Source organism: Stenella coeruleoalba, assembly GCF_951394435.1.
Source record: "Stenella coeruleoalba genome assembly, chromosome: 19".
NCBI classification, from domain to species: domain Eukaryota; kingdom Metazoa; phylum Chordata; class Mammalia; order Artiodactyla; family Delphinidae; genus Stenella; species Stenella coeruleoalba.
The window spans coordinates 49669412-49694854 of record NC_137165.1 but is presented as its reverse complement, the minus strand read 5'-3'; the positions used below and the strand labels follow the sequence as shown (position 1 = coordinate 49694854).

General features: G+C 60.3%; 1 protein-coding gene across 2 annotated transcripts; it reads right to left on the bottom strand.

Annotated features, from left to right (window-relative positions):
* Nucleotides 1-1926: 1926 nt before the first annotated feature.
* On the bottom strand, nucleotides 1927-18084 carry CEP131 (centrosomal protein 131). Of its 2 annotated transcripts, none has more exons than XM_079904662.1 (24): nucleotides 17622-17823; nucleotides 16775-16884; nucleotides 16216-16330; nucleotides 15787-15914; nucleotides 13303-13416; nucleotides 12601-12756; nucleotides 11222-11339; nucleotides 10748-10864; nucleotides 10396-10546; nucleotides 9784-9878; nucleotides 9139-9321; nucleotides 8464-8778; nucleotides 8229-8354; nucleotides 7017-7133; nucleotides 6475-6577; nucleotides 5559-5760; nucleotides 5190-5297; nucleotides 4985-5102; nucleotides 4624-4698; nucleotides 3511-3653; nucleotides 3254-3431; nucleotides 2964-3160; nucleotides 2182-2242; nucleotides 1927-2106 (listed from the first exon to the last, which is right to left on the bottom strand). In XM_079904662.1, exons 1-24 carry the CDS (start codon nucleotides 17805-17807, stop codon nucleotides 2032-2034), a joined length of 3291 nt encoding a protein of 1096 aa, XP_079760788.1. In that variant the 5' UTR covers nucleotides 17808-17823; the 3' UTR covers nucleotides 1927-2031. The 2 variants fall into 2 exon arrangements, 1 of the variants encoding a protein (XP_079760788.1); XR_013825050.1 differs by having other exon boundaries at nucleotides 2088-2106; nucleotides 2380-3160; nucleotides 17622-18084.
* Between the last annotated feature and the right edge of the window lie 7359 nt (nucleotides 18085-25443).

The window sequence follows — 25443 nt, the reverse complement described above, 5'->3', positions numbered from 1 at the left end:
GGTGCGTGGATGGATGGATGGGTGGGTGGGTGGATGGGTGGATGGGCGGATGGGTGGGTGGGTGGGTGGGTGGGTGGACGGGTGGTCGGATGGGTGGGTGGACGGGTGGGTGGGTGGGTGGGTGGAAACCCGTAAATCAGAAGCTAGGGAGTCAGGCACCATCTCCCTGATTGGAAAGTCACCACCATCCATTCCTCTGCTTCTCTGGCTGTGCCACCATCTTTCCCTGAAAGTCACCCCAAGTACCTGTCTTCCCATCTGCTGAAAACCTTACTTGCAAAAATACCATAGTTTAGAAACTCCCAACGACAGCTTCAGGTAAAACTACATTTTGGGGGTGGATCAGAGCATCCAGAGGCTGCTTCTCCCCGATTTGGTCCCTGCCCTGCCCCCAGAGCCTCTGGCCTGGAGACCAGGGAGCAGCCAGCGCCCTCTGCTTCTGTGCAGCTCAGGGAGGGTCGAGCAGACCCAGCCTCTGAAGCCCGCAGCCTGCTGAGCTGGTGACCCACCGCCCCTCGCCTGGCAGAGCTCACTCCCAAGACCTTGCCCCTGGGGCCCAGCCCCTCCCCACCTCTTTTCTGGGACTCAGGAGGAATGCCTCAAATGGCCAGCCTGGCTTTTAGAACAGCAGGCAGACAGCTGGTTGGCTGAAGTGGGTGGGGAGCTGGGAGGGGCTCTAGGCCCAGTGGGAAGGGTTCTAGGAGCAAAGCTGTCCCAAGGGGAGACAGGCAGGGGCCAGAAGCGCTGTGGGTGACTAAGCAAACCTCCTCCTCACCTTGAGCCCCAGGACTGGGAGCCCCAATTGGAGCTGGAGGGGCTGCAAGGCCTGCTCTCTGCCCGGTCATCTCATGGTGAGGAGACAGCCCCGCAAGGGAGGGAACATGGATGGCACACATGTGCTCTGCCCAGGGACCAGGCCAGGCACTCCACCTAGGAGGGGTCAGGCCCAGAGCGGCCCTGCTCGTCTCACTGCTGTATCCAGCTCTGGCCTGGGGTTCTGCGAGCAATCAGCTCTGGCACGAAGGAAAGAAGGAGCCGTCCCGTGCAGATGAGGAAACTGAGCCCCCGGTACCCCAAAGCAGGGGATGCGGGTGCCGGGAGGGCCTGCAGGTCAGCGCTCCTGTGAGCTGCCTCAGGCCCATGGGGCGTCTGCCTATGCCCTCCTGGTGGTTGAGACTGAGAGTGATCGCTGCCGGGACTCACACTAGCGAGAGGCCAAGCCCCAGGGCCTTTCAAGGGCGCAGGAGGGGCTCCACCTGCACTAGGGCCAGCCCTGCGCCTTCCCACAAGTAGGGTGGCGCCTGGGCCAGTAGGAGGGCTGTCCTGGCCAGCGCCGGCTCTCCCCAGCGACCTGGTCCCAGCACCCTCGGCCAGGGCAGCAGCAGCGACGAGTGCCTGGCGGGAGGGCAGCGGGGGAGAGTTCCCAGAGGGGGAGTGTCCCCTCCGCTGCCCTCCCGCTCCCCTGCCCAGACCTTCCAGGAGGGGCCTCCACCCTCCTCGTGGGCAGGGCCTGTCCAGTGCCCATTTCTCACAGGTTCCAGGTTGTCACCTGCAGGGGGTGTCCAGAGTGGGGGAAGGAAGGAGAGGCCCTCAGGGAGGCTGGCCAGTTCTCTAACCATGGAGGGGGCACACAGCAGCCTGTGCAGGGGTCAGGGAGGAGGCTCAGAGCTCCGTCCCCAGGGGCGAGGGGTGCGGTGAGGGGGCACGAGCGTCATGGGGCTCGTCCAGGCCCAGGCTGGAACAGAGGGCCATTCTCTCTGCTTGGGACTGGGGCCTGAGTTGCGGAACCGCAGGGCCAGGCAGGGAACATGGGGGGCAGGCCAAGAGCAAAGCTAGGTCGGGTCACCTCACACCTGGCCCTGAGCAGCCTCCAGCCCCGCCACCCCAGGCCCCAGCCCAGGAGAGACAAATCAGGGTCACACAAAGTATTAAAAGACACCTCTTTACTGTTACGACGTAGCCTCGGTGCTCCACCTGAGGGGGGGCCAGAGCACTTCCCGCCAGGCGCCCTCAGCCTGCTGCTGTCGGCGATCACTTGGCACTCGGGAACGGCCGCCTGCGCTGCTCCAGCAGCTCCTCCAGGTGGTCGGCCCTCTTCATCGCGGCCTGCAACAGGCCGTCCACCCTGGTCAGGCCCGAGCCACCCCCGCTCCCCCAAGGAAGGCCGGCGTGGGGACCCACCTCGTGCTGCTTCCGGAGGCTGCTCACAGCCTCCTCCTTCTTTGCCAGGGCCAGCTTCACCCTGCGGGGGAGCGCACGGTGGGCCTCTGTGCGATGCCCCTGCCGGACCCCCACGCCGGCCTGCAGCTCTGAGTGCAGCAGGGTGGCCGGTGGGGGGCCTCCATCCCCCAAAGAACAGGAGGGGCCACTCCTGCCCACCTTGTCCCGCCCTGCTGACTGCGGCACTGGGCCGCCTGGAGAAGCCAATGACAGGATCTGTGACCCCACGGCTGACCCCGTGTGAATCCACGCCCCTTGGGAAGGGCTCCCTGCTGAGAGGAGGACGAGAAGCCCCCACCACGTGCCTGCGTTGCAGAGCACCCACGGAGGGCAGGCAGGTAGGGACCAGGGAAGGACTGAGGGATCCACGGCGACAGGGGGAGTAGGGGGTGGAGGGTGTCCATCCTTTCTGCATAGCACCCACTCCACCCAGGCCCAGGGGGCTAAGGGCCAGGGAGCTCCTCTCCGGACGCCCACACATAGGGCACCCGCCCTGGCTGGGGTTGGCTGGGCTTCTTCCCAGGCTCTGGGGCCAAGCATCACATAGAGGATGACAGAGCCTCAAACACAGAGCCTGGAGCAGCTGCGGTGATGGGGCCCAGTTCTGCGTCGGCAGGAAGCTGGCAGGAGGGCGCACAGCCTGCTCACCTTCCTGGGCCCAGCGTCCTCTTTGGAGCCACAGGGTCCCGCCTGCCTCCCCCAGCCCTGTGCTCCCCAGGACCCCAGTCGGCCCTGCGGCCCACCTCCCGTGAACCTCCTCCAGCTCCGCCTGCTTCTCCCGCGTGAGCTGCTCCAGCTCCAGCCGCTGGCGGGCCCGCAGCTCGGCCAGCTCGGCCCTGACCTGCCGGTTCTCCTCCTCAGAAGCTGCCAGCCGGTCAGCGAACTCCTGGCGAAGGACCTGGGCCAGGCTGCTGCGCTCGCCAGCCAGCTGCTCATTTACCTGGGGTGGGGTGGCGGGGGGGACGACAGGGATGGCGTGAGGGGACGGCGGGGGCTGGGGGCTGGTGGTCGGCCACCCCTCCCGCCTGCTCACCGCCTTCACATCCGCCAGCTCCTTCTCCTTCTGCCGCACCAGGCCCTGCAGACGCACATTCTCCCCCTCGGCCTCCCCAAGGCGCCCCTTCAGCTCTGCGCACCGTTCCTGGAGCTTCCGCTCCGACTGTTCCAGTTCTGAGAGCTCCGCCTCATACTTATCCCGGAGGCGTTTGACCCTGGGGGCGGGAGAAGCAGGGTCAGAGGCAGCCCCGTTGCCAGTCTCTGGGCCTCGCTCCGGGGTTCTCGGGGCCTCACCGGCTCTCGGCGGCCCGCTCGTTCTCCTCCCTGGCCAGCGTCATGTCGGCCTCCAGCCGGTGGATGACCAGCTCGATCTCCTTGTCCCGGCCTCTCCGGATCTCTTCCTTCAGCTCCCGTTCCCGGTTCAGCAGCCACGCTTCCTGCAGGGGAGGCCCAGGGGGTTTGGGGGGGCCGGCTGAGGTTGGCGGAGGACGAGGGATGGCCACATGGACTCTTGGGAATGCCCTGATGGCAGGGAAGGAGAGGCCTCGCACTACCCCAGGCCCCACCTGTCCTCAGGGGTGGAGGCCACGTCCTGTCATCAGCACCCAGCGTGGGACACAACAGGGGCTTGAGTAAGAACCATTAGCACAGCCTGGTGCTTCTCCCCCGCCAGAGACCTGGGACCAAGGCCACAGAGACCGCGTCTGCTGCCAAACTGACCCTCCTGATACAAGAAGGGACCTCATCTGGTTGCTGAGGGCAGGGCCGGGTGCCCCCAGCTGGGGGCCAGAGCGTCAGTGGGGCAGCCTGTTGGAAGGCAACCTGGAAAGCGCCATTAGGTTTAACATGCCACACCCTTTAACTCAGCAAACAGTCTGGGAACGTGTCCCACAGATACGGGGACCCCTCCATGCGTGGCTGGGGGTGGGGAGTAGCATGGCTGCTGGGCCACTGCTCAGGCTTTGTCCCCAGGCTGATGCCTTGTGTGGCCCCGGGTGCCTGTCCACCACAGCCTCCTTCCAGGACAGGAGAGGTGACACAGCACACCTGGTAAAAGGCATGAGAGGACAAGGAAAAGCCTGCTCCTGCGTGGGCCCCTTACACTGGCTGCAGGTCAGCCTGTCAACTTTGAGAGCAGCTACCTGGGCGAGGGGAGGGTGAGGAATGCCCGCCACCATCAAGTGGGGTTCGCTCCAGCCTCCTGGTCTCTCCCGAGGCCACCTGGAAGCTCACTCAAGTACAGTCAGAATCACACCGCCAGCCCTGGGCAGCCAGAACCCACATGTGCCCAAGGGGAGGCCACAGAGGTGGAGCCTACAAGCCAGCTTTGAAGCCTGGGGTGCCGGGCAGGAGGGGAGAGAGGGAAGGAAGACCCCACCCCCTGCCCCAGCTTCACCCGCCTCCCACCTCCTTCTTGGCGGAGTTGGCCTCCCACATCTGTTTCTCCACCTCCAGCTGGTCCTTCAGGGCCTTCAGTTCCATCTGGGGGCCAGTGACAGGGTGAGAGCAGCCCCCGCTGGCTGCTCCCCACCCAGGGCAGTGTCTGCAAGAGCCTGGATGGGGCCTGCGGTCAAGTTGGGGGTCTGTGGTGAGCTAGCTGGGGAGCCCCGTCACAGGAATCCAGGCTTAGCGTAGCACTCCAAGTGGCTGCCACCCTGGCAGGTGGGCGCTGCTCCTGGCAGTGTCCCCTCTCCACGGGTGGTATGGGTGCTCTGCTGCTGGGCTGGCCTGGAGGGGCGGGGCCCGGGCGGGATGGGGCGGGGCTGACCTGGTGCCTGCGCTCCTGCTCCTCTCTCCCCTTCTCAAACTCGGCCCTCAAGGCCCGGCCCCCTGCCGAGCTGCTCTCCTCCAGCTGCCGCCTCAGCTCGTCCAGCTCCGCCCGCTGCCTGCAAGTGAACAGAGGCCAGTTCTGTCAGGCTGGGCGGGGTGGGGCGGGGCTGGGCGGGGCGGGGGCCCTCCCCTCCCCGCGGTACCTGGCGGCCTGCTGGCCCAGCCGCTCCTTCTCCTCGGCCACCTCGTTGTAGAGCCGCCGCCGATGCTGCTGCAGCGCCCGCTGCTCCTGCTCCAGGTGCTGCTCGAAGCTGCGGACACAGGACCCGCTGGAGGTGGGGCCGCCGGAGTGCTGGAGTCCCCGCCCCATCCACCCCAGCCGCCAGCCGGGCACGCCCCTCAGAACTGAACTGTCCAGTACAGCCGCATCCCTCGGTGTCCTACACCGCCCCATTTTCTCTGTCCTCCGAGGGAGGCCACTGCGGAGGAAGTGCTGTTCGCTCCGGGGGGGTCTGCGCACACCCCAGGCCTCACCCCCACCCTCCACGTCCCCAGAGGGCTGGGCCCCTCACCGCTGCTGGGCACGCTCCCACTCCTGACGGCCCAGCGCCTCCTTCTCCCGCTCCAGGTGCTCGCGGAGCTCCTCCGCCTGGCGTCCGTAGCGCTGGGCCGCGCGCTCGTCCGCCTGCAGCAGCTCCACCGCGTGCAGGCTCTTTAGCTTCTTCACCTCCTGCTTGTGCTTGGCGATCAGTTTCTGGATCTCAGGCTCCAGGCCTGGGGGGCGTGGAGGGAGACCGTGCTGCAGGGACCCTCCTCCACCACTGCGGGGGCGCTGCCCCTCGCCCCTCTGTACTGTGGGGGACCCCTGACCTCTACCCACCATGACACCAGGGCTGCAGTCTGGGTAGAGGACCCCCCCACCCCGGGCTCCAGCCCAAAGCACAGCTGAGTCCACCAGTGCCCATGGCATCTCTCCCTGCCCACTGCACCAAGACTCCCTCCTTGGTGCTCTGGCCTGCTGGGTCTCCCACTGGAGGAGGGGGCTCACTGGAGAGGGTGTCCTGGGGCAGGAGGGCCGGGCATGGGCAGGCACAGCTGGGGCTGCCCCATCAGCCCTCAGAGGGATCTCAAAGTGGGAGAGGAGCGACTGTGCCGCCAGCAGGCGGCCCCCACCCCGAACCCCCATATGGCTCGCTCCCCTGGAAGCTGGAGGAGACCAGGAGACCCAGCAAGGGGAGCCCAGCCAAGGGAAGGTGAGGCCCCCCAACCCGGACCGGGCCCTCTGTCTGGACGCTGGTCTGTGGCCAAGCTCGTGTGCCACCAGCCTCCCTTGCTCCTCCTGGCCTCGAGCCAGCTGGGCCGCATCCCTGAGTCTCACTGCTTCCCAGGAAGCCTCTCCGCCACGTGTGCAATTGGAACTACTGTTCTCACTCGAGACCCCCACGATTACTCCGCCCGAGTGGCAGCTCTGGGCACAGCGGCACCCACCTTTGACCGTGATCTCCTTGATCTTCCGGGTCTTCTCATTGATCCACTTTTCCCTGCGGACTTTTTCCGTGGCGCTCATGAGTTCTTTGAGTTTCTTAATCTCCTACCAGCAAGGAAACAAGAGTCAACAGAGCAGCTGTGCGAAGCGGGAAGATGCAAATGACAGCCCCCTTCTGGCCATCCTCTGGGTTTCAGGAGGCGGCCTTTCAACAGTGACCTCGGGCAGAGCAGGAAGCACCAGGGGCTGCGGGTCGTTGTCTGACGAAAGCCAGGAGTAGTAAGTGGCATCCCTCTGACCAGGGACCAGAGCGGCGGCATGTCCTCGGTCACCTCCTCTGAACCCCACCTCCTCATCTGTGACATGGGAGGGGCCACGCGAGTCCCTCAGTCCCTGCCCCGGGGTGTGCCACCTGCTGGGCTTGCGGGAAGCAGCTCGGAGGTCGGGGAATGAGGCTCCGGGGCCACCTGTCCTGGGGTTCCTCGCACAGGGCCTGCAGGCACAGCAGGCCTGGGGTCAGGTGTCAGGAGGGCGAGGGGCTCACCAGCTCGTGCTGCTCCCGCATCTGGGCCTCCTTGTCCTTGAGCCTCTGGTCCCCCTGCTTCAGCTCGGCCACCAGGGCCTCACACTTCTCACCCAGAGCCTTCTTGTCTTCGATCAACTGCGACCAGGGGCGGAGGTGAAGCTGCTGCCCCACGAGGCCAGGAGATCCCGCCTCCCCTCACCCGGGGGCCAGCGCACCAAATCCCCAAACACCCCGCTGCTCCTGGGTCTGTGCGGGACCCTGGGTCTGGGAGGGTGTGCACACATGGACAAGGGGCTGCAGCTGCCCCCGGCCCTCAAGCCCCCTGAGACCTGGCTGGTGTCAGCAGAGCTCAGGCAGGGACGGTGCCTTGGCCACAAGCCCTCCACTGTGGCCACATCAGGAGCTTCCTGGAATGGGGGTCATTCTTTTGACCCCGTCACCTGGCCTGTGGAGAAGGGCCTGCCCGTCGCCTGCCAAGGGGTCTCTGTGAAGCCCCAGGATGGCACCCAGCCTCACTGAGGGCTCCAGGCAGACCCCCAATTTGGAGACACCTATGACCACCAGGCAGAGTGTCGCTAATGATCACGGGAGGCCGCTCGGTTCCTCTGGGCGCCTGCCTCTCTTCAAAGACCCCGCACGAGAGTTTTCCTCAGAAAAGGACCCGATGGGGGGGCTTGACTGAACACAGCGTGGGGCTGAAGCTTCCACCACCCTGTCAAGGGAGCTCTGGCTGCCCCACCAGCCCCAGCAGACCAGGAGTGGCCTCCCCGGGACACGGACGGTCTGGAAGGCACAGGAAAGTTCAGGGTGTGTCCTGCTGGACGCCTCCCACCAGGCCCCCAGAGGACCAAGCGGTCCTCTGAGCGATCCCACATGCCTGGACCCCACCCTGGATGTGCTCTGCCCAGCAGCTCCTGCTGCCCGCCCACCATGCTGGGCTGGGGAGCACGGCCATGGGTGGGGGGAGGATTATGGCTGGGGGGAGCATCGCTGGGGGCTGGTGAGCAGCACCCAGTGGGGCTGGTGTGCACAGACAGGACCAGCCCTGGTCCCCACAGGGGAAGATGCTGCCCGTTTCTACAGAAGGAGAAGGAGACCCACAGGGGAGGCCAATGGCTCCAGAAATCTCCATGAGGCCCGAGCTGGTCGGGAACCCAGTCCCGTTCTCTTCCCTGACTGCTCAGGTCCTGATAGCCCTGCCCTCAAGCCCCGCCTCCCAGGCGGCAGCACCTGGTCGATGAAGGACAGGTGCCGCTGTATGGTGGCCTCGTAGTGCTCCTTCTGCTGCCGCAGCTGCCGACCCAGCTCCTTCTCCGTCTCTTTGACCCGCCGGATGGTGAGGTCGCGCTGCTGCGCCTGTGGGGGGTGCGGGAGATGAGACAGAGATGAGGCCCTCAGGGGGCAGGCCGGGCACTTGCTCCAGCTGGGGACATGGGGACGGAGGCAGTGCTGGTGGCGACGTTACCAGCGCCCTCTGCAACAGCACCATCGCCTGCTTCTTCTCCTCCACTTCCAGCTGCAGCCGCATCACCGATGTGCTGACCTCGGACGCAGGCTCCAGGCGCCCCAGCCCCTCCTCCGGCACGGGCCCCTGGAGACCCCTCCACACCTGGGGGGCCGAGGCCGGCGGGCCCTGCCCAGACTTCTCCATCTCATCCAGGAAGCTCATGATACTCTGCAGCTTGGCCTCCGAAAGCAGGTCCTCGCGGGGGCAAGCAGCCACACTCAGCTTCCCAAATTTCTCCAGGTTGTCGGCTGTCAGGGAGCTGGAATCGTCCTCCTGCGGGGGGCGGGGGCGCAGCGGAAGACTCTGGGCTGGCCTTCTAGGAGCTGCTCAGGGCCCCCTGGGGCAGGGGAGGGCCTGGTCTGGAGGGAGGGCCTCTCGGGCTGCCCAGACCCTGGCAGGGCATCCATCACCTGGGGGCACCACTGGCAGAGAGGTGGTGCCCACCCCATCTCCACCCCTGGGTTATTCTGGGGGTCCTAAACCTTAGTGAGCCCGGGGATGACAGGGGGGTTCAACAAGGTCCCATCTGGCCCTCGTTAGCATCCTGACTAGAGCAGGGAGGAGCCCGGTGGACTTCCCTGGCCCCCAAAGTGCCCCTGTGACCACGTGGACAGTGGCAAGGCCCACGGTCACCTCGTCAGTCCAGGCGTATTTGTCCTTGTGGTAGGCCTGGGGGCGGGGCAGCGGCTCAGGCTCCTGCTCCAGCAGCTTCAGCGTGTCCAGCAGCTCGTCCAGGGTTGCCCTGGACTTGGCCCTGCTCCCAGCAGGGCCCAAAGCTTCCAGGCCCTCGCCAGCCACGTCCTGGGAGCTGGCATCCTGCAGCAGATGGGCCATTAGAGGCAGAGACCACCAGAGAACGGTGTGGGGAGAGGCCGGGGTGAGGCTTCCTCCACACGGGTGCCTGCCCGCTCAGCCACAGGGACTGGGCTTGCCCCCCAACCCACCTCCAGGGAAACAAAAAGGGCGGCCGAGTGAGATGGGTCCGGACCTGGCCTCCTCGTCCCTCAGGCTGGAGGCACTGGCCAACACCTAACCTCTGAGCTTCCAGCTCTCTTCTGTGGGTCTGCACAGGCTCCACCCCAGTGTCCATGAAGACCCAGTGGGATTCCAGAGCAACCACTGAGACCCCAGCCCTCCGCTGGAGTGACAAGACCCATCCTGGGTGGCCTTTCCTGGTGTGAGTGACCCCACAGTCGGGGAGGGGCAGGGAAAGGGCAAGCACAGATGCACCCCAGAGCTGAAGCCGGGCAGGGAGGGCAGGAAGGGCTGTGCCGAGACCTGAGGCTTGTCCTCTGGAAGCTGCCGGGGCTCTGGCGACGAGTCGCGGGCAGGCTGGCAGGGGTCCTCCGGGCCCGCAGTGCGGAGGCCAGCCCCTGCACAAAGGAACGCAGCGTCAGCCCACCTGGGGGCAGCGAACGCGGGGGAGCCCTTGGGAAGAGGCCAGGGAAGGGGGATGCAGGCCTGGGACAGCATGTGCCACAGTGGACCGCATGGAACAGCGGGGACAATGGAGAGCCCTGACCTCCCGGGGCGAGAGGTCAGGTAGCTGGCGCAGCTGCTCTGTAGGGACCCTGTGTCCAGCTCCAGAGTAACTGGGGCACAGGTGGAGGAGCAGGGCCTGGCGTCTGCTGAGAACGACGCCCCTCCTCCACGGATGGAAGCCACAAACAGGGCAGTGGCACAGGGGGCCAGAGGACACTGGCAGAGGCCACACCTCCTTCTCAGCCACGGGCCTCCCTGAGGGAAGGGGATGGAGAGGTCTGGGCATGGGGTGTCCGCCTTCAGGGATGGCTGCAGCTGGGGTCACCATACCCGGGGTGCCTGTACATAGAGCTGGAGGCAGAGGTGGGCAGGTGGCAGGGCAGCCTCCGGGCTCTCAGACCTGCTCACCAGTGTTATTGGCCTTGCGGGTCTGCTGGGCGGCGCTCCCCGGCCTCAGGCTTGGCTCCTGGGTGGTCTGGGGCTTCCCCGGCTCCCCCGGCCCCTTCAGCAGCCCAAGGTCAGCGTTACCTGACTTCTGGGCTCGCTTCTGCTGCAGTTCCTGCCGTGGGGCGCACCTGTGAGCAACCCCGCCCAGGGGAGAGGGCGGCCCCTTGTCCTCCCCAAGCCGTGCTGCCCAAGGCCCCGCACCCAGGGACTCAGGGAAGGGGGCGGCGGGGCCCCCAGGAGCGCAGTGGCGCTCTCGGCACCCAGGGTCCTGCCTTAGCACCGGGCTCCCCATGTGGCTCAGGTCACCCCTCACCTGGATGGCTGCCCTCCGGGCCTGGCGCGCCTTCTCCTCCCGGGCCTTCCTCCTGGCCACCTCCTTCTGTTGGTGCCGGTCCAGGAGGGTCCCCCCTCCTAGCCGCTGCCGCTGCCCCTGCAGAAGCCGAGCCATGGCGGGTTTCACTGGGAAGATGGGGTTGCCCCATCCTGCCATTTCTCTGCCCCACAGAGGACAAGCCCCCCCTCTCCCAGGTGGCCAGCGGCTCCTGCAGGTGGGAGATGGCTCTGCATCCCAGCCAGAAACCCACCCCACCTTTCAGCAGGGGTGACCTGGCACCCAGGCCCTGCCAACCGAGTGACTCAGGAGGGAGGAAGCTGGGCCCCCAGATGGGGGGGACCCATGGGGCAATTCTAGGTTCAACCCCACTGGTCCAAGAAACCCTGCCATATAGCTGGACCCCTGGGATTCTCGCCCGTGCCCTCAAGGTATGGCTCACACACCCACGCTGACCTCTTGCTTGGACGCCAGCAGGTGCTCCAGGCAGGCGGCTCCAGCTCGGCGCCGTTGCACTTGATGTCGGTACCAGCGCTGGATGGTGATGGCGGCCTGGTTCACCTGGTGGATAAACCTGCCAGGAAGTGGGGCTCAGGATGGAGGCGGCTGAGCCAAGGCCTCCCTCCCCAGGTCTCCAGAAGGCCCGGCAGGCAGAGAAGCCGGTGGCTGTGCACGTGGCCCTTCTTCAGGTGCCAGCGTTCCCCAGGGAAATGGAAATGCTCATCCGCACAGGTTATTCACAGTTGCTAGAAACAGAAAGTAACCCGAAGGCCCACCACCTACGGGTGAGCACCGTGTGCTCCTGGCAGCGACATCACTCACAGACAAACAGCAACAAACCAGGGACTCTGCGGGCCAGGCACAGGAGGCTACAGGCCAGTGCTCTAGTCAGGGCCCGCTAGGGAAGGCAAGCTGCAGGGGACAGGCTGGTGTGGCCAGGGTCTCGGCCGGAAGGGGCTGGGCGAGAGGCATGCGAGGGGATCCCAGGGGGTGACATCATTCCGTCTGCACGTGCATCAAACTCATAGACCTGTGCCCTAAAGGGGGCGTGTGTTGTTGTACGTAAACTATACTCAGTAAAGCGGGTTAAACCCAAAGCCTTCACCTTGGCTCTCAGGGACACTTTGTTGATTCACTCAGCAAAGGTGCTAATGGACCATCTAGGATGTGAGCAGTCACCGGCCGTGGGACATGCACGCAGAGGGGAGCCCTGGCGGGGACCCCCGGGCCTCACCCAGCTCGTCCCGCTTGCCCACTTCCAGGGCCCAGTCCCAAGCTCTACTGGGACAGCAGGGGTGACTGCTCAGCCAGGTGAGGCTCTCAAAGCCCAGCCTCTGATCGCTAAGTGGTTCCTGACGGGGCACAACGTCACAGACCTGGGGCTGCAGCAAAAGATCCCACCACGCCCACCCTCCGCGCTCGCCTGGGGCAAGATTCTAGGGGCGGCTCCATCAGTTGTTTGGAGTTTTTCAGTTTTATATCTTCTTTCTGCTTAATGTTTTTTTAACTAACAGTTTTACTGAGGTATGGTTTACATACTTATAAAATTCACCCATTTTGAGTACACGATTCAATGACTTTTAGTAAATTTACAGAGTTGTAGGACCGCCAGCATGATCCGGTTTGAGAACGTTTCCATCGCCACCCAAAGCACTCCCCTGGCCCCAGGCAGCCACCGCTCTAATTTCTGTTTCTGCAGATTTGCCTTTCTTGACATTTTATATAAAAAGAATTGTACGTGTGGTCTTTTCAGCCTATATATCTTAAAACAACTCTTAAATGGAAATTTCTCCCACTGGTACCTCCGGGCTCCTCCCAGCCCCAGCTGCGGTCACCTCTCAGCCTCCTCCTCGGTCACCTCCTTCCGTCTGAGCTGGCCGGCGGTGCCCCCCGAGTTGTTCTGGACCGTGTGGTTGCTACGGGCCGCGTTCTTTTGCGGCTTCCCGAGGCTGCTGCCCTCGCCCTCGTCCGTGGCTGCCTTGATGATGTTGCTGACCGGGAGGGCAGAGAAAGGCTCACAGCCTCCTGACAGGGCCCCCATCTCCTGGCCCCCGGGGGACGGCTCTGCCCGCAGCCCGGGGAGGTGCCTCGGCCTGGTCCTGGGGCCTTGGGCCTGGCAGGAGGCACCCACAGATCCTGTTCCCTGTTCTGACTTGCTGGTCATTGCCCGGGTCACCTACTCTGCCCCCACCAGAGCCCGTCTGGTGGCACCCAGGGTTAATGGGCACTGCATTTAAAACAGCAGAAAGGTCTCAAATGTTACAGGATCCCAGAGCCAGATGGTGACTCAAGACACCCATGGGCCGTCCCTGACCTGAGCACACTATACAGCGGATGTAGGGGTGACGGACTAGGGGCTGCTCTGCTCAGCTCAGCTCAGCCCTGCTTGAGACCCTCCTTGGCTTTGGTCTTAGCCGGGGACCGGAGACTCAGGGGGTGGCTGCGGCTTCCTCGGCAGGACCTCAGGCTGGAGTGAGCCCGGGCCCACCTGTGTGGCCCAGGTTGTGCACCGTGCAAGGCTGGAGCCAGGGCCTTACTTGAGGGAGGGAGCCATGTGGTTGGAGCTCTTGGGAGGCGGCACCTTCTCCGAGGGGGTGTAGTGGTTGTGCACCATGGTGGTGACGCAGTTGCCCACGGCGCCCTTGTTGCTCCTGCCAGGAGAGACCGGGGCAGGGGGGTCAGGCTCTGGGAAACACCCCCGAGTCGTGCTGCTGATGCCAGGGCTCACTGTGGCATCGTCTCAGCGTCCCTGCCGGTGGGGCCCTTCTTGGGACCCGAGAAAGCTCCGCCAGGGCATTCCACCGAGCAGAACCCAAGGTCTGAGGGTGAAAACTGCGGCCCCTGACTTCGGACATGCCTGCGACAGGGTGGGGGAACGGTCACAGACCAGTCAACAGAGAAAGGAGCTCCCCTGCCAGCTACATGTGATGGATGGAATACACACTGTTTTCTCTCTGCCCCTCTCAAACCCGCCAGAAGGAATAAAAAATGTACAAACACACAAGGATGAGAAGACGAGACAGCGGCAAAGAGATGTCCACAAAGTTCTTGAGGACGAGGAACAGAGGGCCCAGCGGTGACTGACTCGCAAAGTGAGTGAGGGGAAACCTGGGTGCCGCAGGGGCCATGAGGTGGCTGGTCTGCACCCCAGAATCCAGGGAGGTGCGGGAAGCAAGGGCACCTGGCTCTTCCAAAGCAGCAGCTGCGCCTGCACCCCCTTCCTCACTGAGCATCAGGCCAAGCCCGCCCTGCCCCACCCCTCCTCCTGCAGAAGACAAGCAGCTAGGTCTCCAGGTGAGAGTCTGTGCACTGGACCAGGACACCCCCAGCCCTTTCCTGCCAGCCCGCAAATAACCCCACGGGGGAGACAGGAGGATCTCTCCCTGGAGACACTGGGCAGCCCCAGCAGAAAAGTCCCAGACGCAGACAGGTGGGGAGCCCCCAGCACAGCAGCCTGGTCCCCACACAATCACCCCAAAGTGAAGCCTCCAGGCAACTTTTAGGGCCTCCCTCTTAAATTCTGACAGAGCCAGTATTCCAGACATTTGGGGAAAGTCCCACATGTAAAAACTCAACAAACAGAATATGATGGAAATAAGGCCAAGCAAAGAACAGGACATTTCAACAAATGTACACTCAGTGTCAGGCTGTGCTGATAAATCTTTAACAGCCAAGTCTCTAGAGAGAAAAGCTCTTATCTGCAGCATCTGCCACTGTCAGTGACAATAGTTCCCACCATGGCTGATTTCAGACACCCTGGAACCAGAGCCGGGCAGAGGAGGACAGTCGGCCTAGTGAGCCGGTGCCGGCAGCTCCAGCCGCCGCTGCGTGGAATCCTCAAACACGTGAGAGACGAAACAAGAACAAGATGCTACGCAAGAGGAAGGATGGAGAGACACTCGAGAACAAGAGGAGCTACAGGAGAAGAAACAGAGCGAGCAAAGGGTTGAAATACACAGTTAAGTGCATCTATCAGAAAGCAGATCCCAAAGCTGAAGAGGAAGAAAAGGGAAGACGCCAACTTTGTAGAACCAGCCCAGGAGGCCCAACGTGCAAATAACCGCAGTCGCAGAAAGAACGGGAAAAAGAAAAGGGAGAAAACTGTCAAAGAAATGACAAGAGGAAATTTCCTAGGACCGAACAGCACAAGTGTGCACATGGACCAGCCACCAAAGCCCAGTGTGATGAGTGAAAGAAGCACGTCGAAGGCCTGGCCCTGGGACCTTCCACAACAGAGAAATGAGAAGATGACTCAAACTGCTTCTAGAGGGAGGAAAACAGACACGTGAAAGGACTGGGGATCAGGAAGGCAGTGAATTCACAACAGCTCTCCACGGAAACTGAGCAATTGCTTCAAGATGTCAGGAAGGCTTTCCAATCTAGAACTCAGCGCCAGCCAAACTCTCAGTCGGTGGAACGGTCACGGCATGTTCAGGCACACGTGGTCTTAGAAACTTTACCTCCCACACATCCTTCCCGAGGAATCTACGGGAGGATGTGCTCCCCGAGAGATGGAGGAAACGGAGGGCCTACCAGGAGGGAGGGGGTAGCAGAGGGAGGCCAGCTCGGACCCAGGCAAGAGAAGACAGGGCTCCGAGAGGTTTCTCTGGAGGAAGGTGGACAGGCAGGGCACCTGCTGGCCTGCTGGAGGGGAGTTCTAAGGTTCTCTTGCCAAGTCTGGGAGAAGAAGTGACCCACACACAGACGACGAACCAAGGAGGAAAACAAGAGATCATTTTTAACTCCGGTAAAAACAAAAGTGTGCCCCAAACATCAACAACGTCTCTTGAGCAGATTCTGCTCTGAGGTTCACATCCTGGATTCCTCAATCCTCCTGACTCTGAGGGGCAAACACAACCATTATCCCCTTGGTATAAATGAGGATCCTGGGGCCCAGGAGGGTTAAGCAACCTGCCCACAGAAATGTTCCAAGGCACCCTGGTCCAGACACAAGTAAGACAAAGCGGCCACCCCCGGGAGCTCTGGGTGGGCAGGGCCGTGTGGCCCTGCAGCCGGCGCACCTGTTGTTGGCGGTAAAGTTGGGGGCCAGGGGCACCGTGCACTCTCTCCTCCGTGGGCCCACCGGCACGTCGAGGGTGCCAGGACTCTGGGCATCGGGTGGCAAGGTGAAGGCCCTGGGCTGGTCATCCTGCACATAGACGACAGCCTGTGACCTCGCTGCACACGCCACTGACACAGGGCCCCTGCCCTGCCCCCACTGTCCCACACACACATGGGGAGCGGTGGGATGGCCTAAGGGCTGGGACATTCTTTGCTGCTCCTTCTTACGTTGACCGCTGTGGTCAAAGCTGGCTAACTAACACTGATGCCCCCCACCCCCTGCTGGCCCACCCTGCAGGGGCAGCGAGAACGAAGCCGGAACCAGGTGTCACTCCCAACGGACATGGGCCGCGTGACGTCCTGTCCGCTCAGCTCAGCTGCAGCCTCACCAGGACATTCCACGTGGCTCCCTTCTCGCTGGAAGCTTTGCTCAGACCGGCAGGCCTCTTTCTCCCACCAGGGCTGCCCTCGAAGAGTGTCAGGAAGTCCGGGGGCTCTTCTGGCCTGTGTCACAGAGAGGACAGCAAGCAGGGATAGTCACTGGGCCCGGGGAGCCCAGCTCCAGGAACCCGGACAGGGGTCATCTTACGAGGGGACAGGAGGGACCAGGTCACCGGTGGGGACTCCTGCTCCCCAGCCCACAGCATAAAATATCATTTGTCAGCCCCGATCTGACAACCGCGCCTGGAAGAGGTGCTCACACCTGTCCTGTGGCCACCACAACACCTCAGGGAAAGCGCAGCAAGGACAAAGAAGAGGTGCAGGCAGGGGGATGGTGGCCTTGAGGTCCACATCCCTGCGCAGGAAATGACGGGCCAAGACTCATCCCACCCGCCCCGCCCAGGGCTGGCCCCCCGTCCAGCCAGCGCTCACACCAGTGAAGCTGGGAGAAGGGCTAACAGAGGGAGGAGAGAGCAGGCCGGGGGTACCTGAGGGGTCAGAGGTTACCTTAGGGGGCCAGGCCATGCCTGGTTGGCTTGTGGCTGGTTGACCTGCGTGGCACTGTTAGATCTGCGAAGGTTGCTGATGGCCCGGGAGCCTCCGGGCCCTGGGGCCTCCTGCCAAAAGGAGGGAAGCAACCAACCATGTGGCCAAGGTTTTAGACCCTCGCCAGTCCACGCGGCACCAGGCTAGGCGTGGACACAGATTTAGGGAGAGGCCCTCCTGGGTCACACGTAGACAGGTGGGCAGGGGAGCAGCATGGGGGTCCTGGGTTTGACCTGCTGAGCGGGGGCAGGTCCTCGGCCTCTCACACGAAGTGGGAGCTCCTCACCCCTGGCAGATGGAAGGTCCGAGAGGAAGCGTGTGAGGCCCGCCCAGGAGCCGCAACAAAGGCTGGCCATACTCCTCATCACCTTCTAACCAACGAGCCTGGCCGCTCACTCCCCCTGCAGCTCTCGTCCCACAGCTCCCGTGGCCATCCTGCTGCCCGCCTGCCCTGCCCTGCCTGGTATCTCAAGGCCACCAGGAGCTCCTCCTTCCCCACACATCAACCCCGTTTACAGAGGAATCACACAAATCCAAATGTTGCTGGAACAGGAGGGACAGAGGGCTTGGTGCCGGCAGGATCTAGGCTCTGCCCGGGGCCAGCCGACCCCAGTCTTGACCTCTTGGTGAGTCAGCTCCCTGGTCTCCAAGCCGGAGTCCTTCCTGCCCCGGGGTGGCCCCAGGGATGCACCGGATGATGGACATGAAGGTGCCTGCTGAGGTGTGGAGCTTACCCAGGAGTCAGACGCCACCCCGAGGTAGGGGGCCCTGGACACCCCTGGACCTGAGGCCCAGCCCTACCACTCACCAGCATCTTCCTCCTTGGCTCGCTGCCAGTGACCACAGAGATGGAGCGGGCGATGGGCTTGGCGGTGGAGGCACTGTTGGGACGCCGGGACATGGGCGGAGGGAGGCCTGTCAGACTCAGGTCCATGCTTTCCGGGCTGCCCTCGGGAGGGCCGGAGGGGCCGCTGAGGGCCCTGGAGCCTTTCATGGTGGACAAGTAGGCCCTGAGCAGGGAAGAAGGGACGCGAGGAGGTGTCCTCCGAGGAACCAGATGCGCACACATAACCTCTGGCCCGGCCGCAGGGGCCCAGGGCGCCTGAGTCTGCCTGCCACCCAGCTCCCCAGAAGCCTGCCACGCCCACCACCCTCCTCACTGGGTGGCCATCTCCTCATCAGGAGCAGAAGCGAGTGACAGAGTGGGACCCCGAGCACAAACGGCTAAAGGAGGGCCTCCTGGGGTCAAGACGACCTTCCCCGGAGGGGCACTGCTGGGGGTGGCTGGGGGCTGCGGCAGTCATGGCTGTGAGCCCCCACCCTGTGGCAGGTACTCCACCCGCCTGGGCCACATATGCCTCACCTGTAAAATGGGCCTTTAAAAGTGCCTCCCCAGGGGTTATCATGAGGCTCAGACAAGACGGCTGTGAGGCTGGCACGTGGTGAGCACCCCACAGGCGATATTCTAACTGGGGTTAGGGCCCCCAAACTTATCTGACCACAGAACCCCCTCCATCTCCTCAGAACCACCCAGAATATCCACGAGCTCCTGGGAGGCAGCATCTGCTCTCGTGTCCAGGTTCCCCTCCTCCCCTCCTAGGTTGGCCACCTCTGCAGCGGCCCGTGTTGGCCCTTCCTCTTCCGACTGCTCAGCCCTGGGCCTCTCTCTTCGTCCCGGGGGACTGCCTCTGGCCTCCTGGCTTCAAACACCATCCATGGGCTGCCGGTTCCCACAGGTATACCTCCCGCCCCCCGTCCCCTAGTTCCCAACTTAGCTAACCACGCAGCCCCTGGCACCTCAGACCCAAGCGGACTCCTGACCACCACCTCCAGCACCCTTCCCTGGAGGGCATTTTCTGAAACCGGCTCAGACCGAAGATCCAGGTCTCGTCCCGACATCCTCCCCCTCACCTCCACACCTGCCCCCTCAGCAACCCAGCCGATGCCCCTTCCCCGTCAGTCCCTTCCCTCCACAACCCCCATCTGAGCCCCCATCTCCTCAAACTGGACAACCGCAGCAGCCCCTCCTCTGGCCCTGCCTGGCCGGCCCAGCCCCTCCCCGCAGGGCAGCCACAGCTGATCTTTCTGAACCGGGTCTCAGATCAGGCTATGCCCCCAGTGAAGACCCTCCGAGGACTCCCAGGCAGGGAGAATAAAGTCCACATGCCTAATGCCCCTCAGACCTGACCCTAACCTCTGTAACCTCCTCACTGCCTCCCTTTTCCCTCCTCAATCTGCTTGAGACCCTTCCCTGGGATGTCACGAGGCCCCCCTTTCACTCAGAGGGCTGCCTGTCGCTGTCACTTTTCATTCCCTCATCCTGCTTCATTCTTCTTCACTTGACCACCTGCGCACACAGGTTGGTCTGTGCACTGCCTGACGCCCTCGTAAGAATGTAAGGTCCATGAGCGTGGGGACCATGCAGCCCCAGAACCCGGCACGTGGCAGGTGTTCAGGTAATAAGAGGGGGTGAGCGGCACCAGGAATGACCAGAGAGGAATGAGCACAGCCCTCTGTGCCAGGGAGGACTCTGGTGGGCCAGCGGGCACACACCATCGTCCCCCAAGGTCAGCACTGCAGCCTCCTTCAGCCCCAACACCCACAGCAGAGGCTTTGCCCCTACTCTCCAGCGTGAGGGCAGAGGCTGTCCCTGCCACTCACCAGGCCAGTGTCCTCAGTTATGCATTTCCGGTCGGGTCCTGGGCGTGAAATTTAACACCCTCCTCTCCTTGAGGCACTGGCCACACCCACGTGGACCCAGGCTGGCCCACTCAAGGAGCCTGCAGGGCTCTGGGATGGTAAACACCGCCTCTACGTGGAAACCTCCAGGCCAGACCTCACCTTGCATATAGAGGTGTCCCTCCCAGGACCTGAAGGTGGGTGTCCAGAGTCTCTGCCTGGACCCCTCAAGATGGGCTGTCCCAGGACCCCAGGCAGCTTCTCTGCCCGGCACCTCCCCATCTCTCTGCGGTTTGGTTCAAGGTGGTAAGACCGGACTGCTGCTGACTGGTTTCCACCCCATCCTCCTGGGAAGGCAGGAGGAGCTCAATGGCCCTGGGGCATGAGCCCCTCCTCACCTGTGCGGGGGCACCGATGGGCCCTCACCTGCACCCTCCCCCTCATCTGGGCAGACCCCTTTACCCGCATAAGGACCCCCCCCCCGGTCACCTGCGTGGACCCCCTCACCTGTGCGAGGGCCAGACCCCTTCACTTGCGCTGGCCTCCGCATCTGGGCGGGCCCAGGACCACCTCACCTGCGCGGGGACGCCCTCATCGGAACGAGGCCCCACTCACCTGCACGTTCCACCTCACCTGCGCAGCCCGGGATGCCCCTCCCTGCGCGGTCCAGGAACCCTCTCACCTGCGCGGGCCCCATCATCTGCGCAGGCCCTGGACCCCCCTTCACCTGCGAGGGCAACCCCACCAGCACAGGGATCCCCTCACCTGCGCGGGTCGGGCCTGGGACTCTGGGCCTGCGGGGCCGAACGGCGAGGGGTGCGCGGGGCCCTCCAGGCGGGGACCGGCGGAGCCCAGGCTTCGGGCCGGCGACTTCACGCCCCCGGCCCCGGCGCTGACTCCGAGGCCCGGTGACAATGAAACGGCCGGGAAGCCGGGCGAGCAGCCGCAGCTAGCAACCAGCAAACAGCCTAGCACCTCCTCCCCGTCCGTCACGGAGGCCCGCCTTTCCTGCCCGCGCCGCTTTCGAATTGGCCCTCCGGCCGCCCGCTCCGGACATCCCGGGAGCTCATTGGGCCGCTCGGCTGTCCTTCGGGAAGTTCAGGCGTGGGAGGAGCAGCAGAGAGCTGGGAGCCCGTGGTGGCGGCGGGCTGCCGATTGGACTTGGCTGCGGGAGGCGGGGTCTCAGCAGACGTGGGGGCGGGCCCTGGGCGGAGCCTGTGGGGAGGGATGGGGGAGGAGGAGTAAGGGGCGGGGTACGGGGACAGCAGCCGGGGGTGTGTGGTCGCTCCAAGCTTCTCTTTCACCCCAACTCAGCCAGCTTGCGCGGCTGCCACAGGGTCCCCGAACTCCCACGCCGTCCCCCGGCTCCCACGCATACCTCGGCTCCCACGCCGCCCCCCGGATCCCACGCGGAACCTCGGCTCCCACGCGGTCCCCGGGCTCCCTCCTTGCCGAGACCCGTCACACGTGGGTCCCGCTACCCTCTGAAAGCTCCGTTTGAGGGTCCAGACCTGCGAGTCCCAGGGAGGCCCGCCTTGGGGGAAACGTGAAGCTGTCAATAGGGTGCCCTTTCTCGGGCGGCCCTGACACTGACTCCCACACCCAGTGCGCGGTGGCGTTGCCCTTTTTGTCTCCATCTTTTCTGTCTTGACGATGCCTTTTTTTTTTTTTTTTTTGGCCTCCTTCTCGAAAGTTTTAATCCTCCCACCTCCACCCCCGCACCTGGGGGTTGTTTCCTATTATAACCCATGTCCACAGGCCCCACTGGCAGGGCCTCTCCTCCTTGGTGTCCCAGGTGTCCCACGAACGGCACGGTGCGTCCTCCCCAGCGCGCAGGTGGACCCAGCACGCCCAGCGCCGCGCTGCTCGGTCAGATTCCACCGGTCTGTGATCCCTTCACCAGGAAAGCGCCCTCTCCTCCACGAAACTTCTGATCTCACCAACAAGTCGTCTTTCCCTTCAAAATAACAGCACTTTGCTGATTTTTGCCCCACTTTTACAAATCAAATACTTTTTTACTTTAAAATTTTTAAATTTATGTCAATAAAAATCACATTTTGGGGTGTACAGCTGAGTTTTGATGATGCCTAGAGTTGTTGTACCACCACACAAACAAGGCACAGAACATTCTCTCCCCTCCCCAAACCCTGGGCTGCCTCTGTGTAGCCAAACCCTCCCCACCCCTTGCCTCAGCCACCACTAACCTGTCCCCTGTCACTATGATTTTGCCTTTTCCAGAGTGTCGCAGAAATGCAGTCCTGCGGTGTGTAGCATTTTGGGTCTGGTTTCCTTCGCTTAGCGGTGTGAGAGGCATCCATGTTCCTCTTCATTGCCGACTAGTATTCCACAGTATGCGTGAACCATACTTTATTACTCAGCAACCCAAGGACATAGGGTTGTTTGCAGTTTGGGACAATTATGAATGGAACTGCTGTAAACATTCACTTTTAGGCTCTTGTATAAACATAAGTTTTCATGTCGCTTGGGTAAATAAATACTTAGGAGGGGACTACTAAATTGTATGGTAGGTACATGTTTAACTGTTTAAGAAACCGCTCAACTTTTCCAAAGGAGGTGTATCTTTTTACATTCTCACCAGCAGCGGCTGAGTTCCAGTTGCTCCCCATTGCTCTCACACTTGATATTACTGGGTTTTTTAATTATTATTTTTTTAAGTAATACTAATAGGTGTGTAATGGTATCCCACGTGGTCTTCAATGGCATTTCCCTAATGATGTCGAAAATCTATTCATGCGCTTGTCTGCCCTATATTCATATACTTTCTTTGGTGAGGTGTCTGTCCAAATCTTTTGCCAACTTTGTAAACTGGGGTTTTTGTTTTATCATCGAGTTTTGAGTGTTCATTATATGTTCTCGATACAAGTCCTTCCTGAGGACTGTGATTTGCAAACATCTTCTCTAGTCTGTGGCTTGTCTTTTTGTCCTCTTCACTGTGTCATTCAAAGTGAAGTTCTTCAACTTTGATGACGCCCAGTTTTTTCTATTACAGTTTGAGCTTTTTGTATCTCATAGACGCCATTGCCTAATCCAAGGACAGAACATTTTCTGCTAGGTTTTCTTCTGGAAGTTTTACACTTAGGTCTGTGGCTCACTTTAAATTTTGTGTAAGAGGGGCTTCCCTGGTGGTGCAGTGGTTAAGAATCTGCCTGCCAATGCAGGAGACATGGGTTCGAGGCCTTGTGCAGGAAGATCCCACATGCCGCGGAGCAACTAAGCCACAACTACTGAACCTGCGCTCTAGAGCCTGTGAGCCACAACTACTGAGCCCATGCACCACAACAATTGAAGCCCACATGCCTAGAGCCTGTGGTCTGCAACAAGAGAAGCCACCACAATGAGAAGCCCATGCACCACAATGAAGAGAAGCCCCCGCTCACCGCAACTAGAGAAAGCCCGTGCAGCAACAAATACCCAACACAGCCAAAAATAAATAAATAAAATAAATTTTAAAAAACTTGTGTAAGATATGAGATGGGGCCAAGCCTCATTCTTTTCTTCCAGTTGTTTTAGTACTATCCGGTGAAAGTCTATCCTTTCTCCATTGAATTACCTTGACACCTGTGGAAAACCAATTGACCATATCTGTGTGGGTCTGTTTCTGAACTGTCTGTACTGGTTCATTGATCTGTGTCTGAACTTTCACCCATCTCACACTTCAAATCAGGTACTGTGAGCCTTCTGTGTTCTTTTTCAAAATCACCTTAGCTATTCTAATTGCTTTGACTTTGGCTGTAGCTTTTAGGATCAGCTTGTCTCCATCTACAAAAAAATCCAAGGTGAGTTTGATGGGGATTATGTTAAATCTATAGATCAATCTGGGGAGAATTGACATCTTAACAGTAAAATTTTCCAATCTGTGAACATGGTATATCTCTCCATTTATGTAGGTCTTCATTGATTTCCTTCATCAGTCTTTTGTATTTTCATCATACGGAGCCTACATATATTTTTTAGATTTATACCTAATTATTTCATTTTTCAGATGCTATCGTAAATAATAGTGTTTTTTTGTTTTTCTTAAATAAATTTATTTTATTTATTTTTATTTTTGGCTGTGTTGAGTCTTCGTTGCTGTGTGCAGGCTTTCTCTAGCTGCAGCGAGCAGGGGCTACTCTTCTTTGCAGCGCATGGCCTTCTTATTGCGGTGGCTTCTCTTGTTGTGGAGCACGGGCTCTAGGCGCGTGGGCTTCAGTAGTTGTACCACGTGGGCTCAGCAGTTGTGGCACACGGGCTTCAGTAGTTGTAGCACGTGGGCTCAGCAGTTGTGGCACGTGGGCTCTAGAGCGCAGGTTCAGTAGTTGTTGTGGTGCGTGGGCTGTTGCTCCGCGGCATGTGGGATCTTCCCGGACCAGGGCTTGAACCCGTGTCCCCTGCATTGGTAGGTGGATTCTTAACCACTGCACCACCAGGGAAGCCCTATCATAAATAATAGCTTTTTAAATGTCAATTTCCAATTGTTTATCACCAGTATACGAAAATACAGTTCATGGTATAATTTACTCTGTAGCCTGTATTCTTGCTAAACTCATTTATTAGTTTTAGGGTTTTGTGTAGATCCCATGTGATTTTCTACATAGACAATCATGCTCTCTGTGAATAGAAAGTTTTATTTCCTCCTTTCCAATGTGTTTGCCTTTTATTTTTTTCTTCTTTTATTTTGTGGCTGGAGCTTCCAGGACAATGCTAAACAGAAGTGATGAGCGTGGACAACCTGGCCTTGTTCCCAATCTTAGGGGGAAAACATCCAGTCCTTTGCCATTAAGTATGGTGTTAGCCACGAGATTTTTGTAGATACCCTTTACCAGGTGAAAGAAATTGTTATATTTCTAGCTTGGTTTTTTAAAAAATCATGAATGAATGTTCAATTTTCTCTGTTGCTATTTCTGTGTAAAATGATAATGTGATTCTTTCTCCTTTAGTGTGTTAATATGATGAATTGCACTGATTGATTTTCAGATGTTGAACCAGCCTTCCTTCCCCAGGAAAAACTCCACTTATTGTGGTGTATTACTTTTTGTATATTGCTGGATTTGTTTCGCTAATTTTTTTTAATTAATTAATTTATTTTTATTTTTTGGCTGCGCTGGGTCTTTGTTGCTGCGTGCGGGCTTTCTCTAGTTGCAGAAAGCAGGGGTTACTCTTCGTTGTGGTGCGCGGGCTTCTCATTGCAGTGGCTTCTCTTGTTGCGGAGCACAGGCTCTAGGTGCGCAGGCTTCAGTAGTTGTGGCTTGCAGGCTCTAGAGCGTAGGCTCAGTAGCTGTGGCACACGGGCTTCACTGCTCCACGGCATGTGGGATCCTGCTCTGCGGACCAGGGCTCGAACCCATGTCCCCTGCATTGGCAGGCGGATCCTTAACCACTGCGCTACCAGGGAAGCCCTGTTTTGCTAATATCTTGTTGAGGATTTTTTTTTTAATCTATGTTGATGAAGGAGATTGGTCTGTAGTTCTCTAGACCAAGCGTACATGGAACATTCACCAAGATAGACTATATTCTGGGCCACTAAACAAACTTTAACAAAAGTTTGAAATCTTTAACAATATAATGGAAGTCTCACAAAATATGTTCTCTTACATCAGAGTTAAAGTAGTAATAACAAAAAAAACACACTTTAAAATAATCCATCAGACAAAAAGAAAGTCTTATGGAAAATTAGAAAATATTTTGAACTGAATAAAAATAAAATATTTCAAAATTCATGGGATGCAGCTAAAGCAGTGTCTAGAGGAAAACGTGTGGGATTCCATGCTCCCAATGCAGGGGGCCCAAGTTTGATCCCTGGTCAGGGAACTAGATCCTGCCTGCCGCAACTAAAAGAGCCCACATGCCTCAACCAAAGATTCTGCATGCCACAACTAAATATCCCACATGCCTCAACTGAAGATCCTGCATGCCACAACTAAAAAAAAAAAGAAAATGATCCCACATGC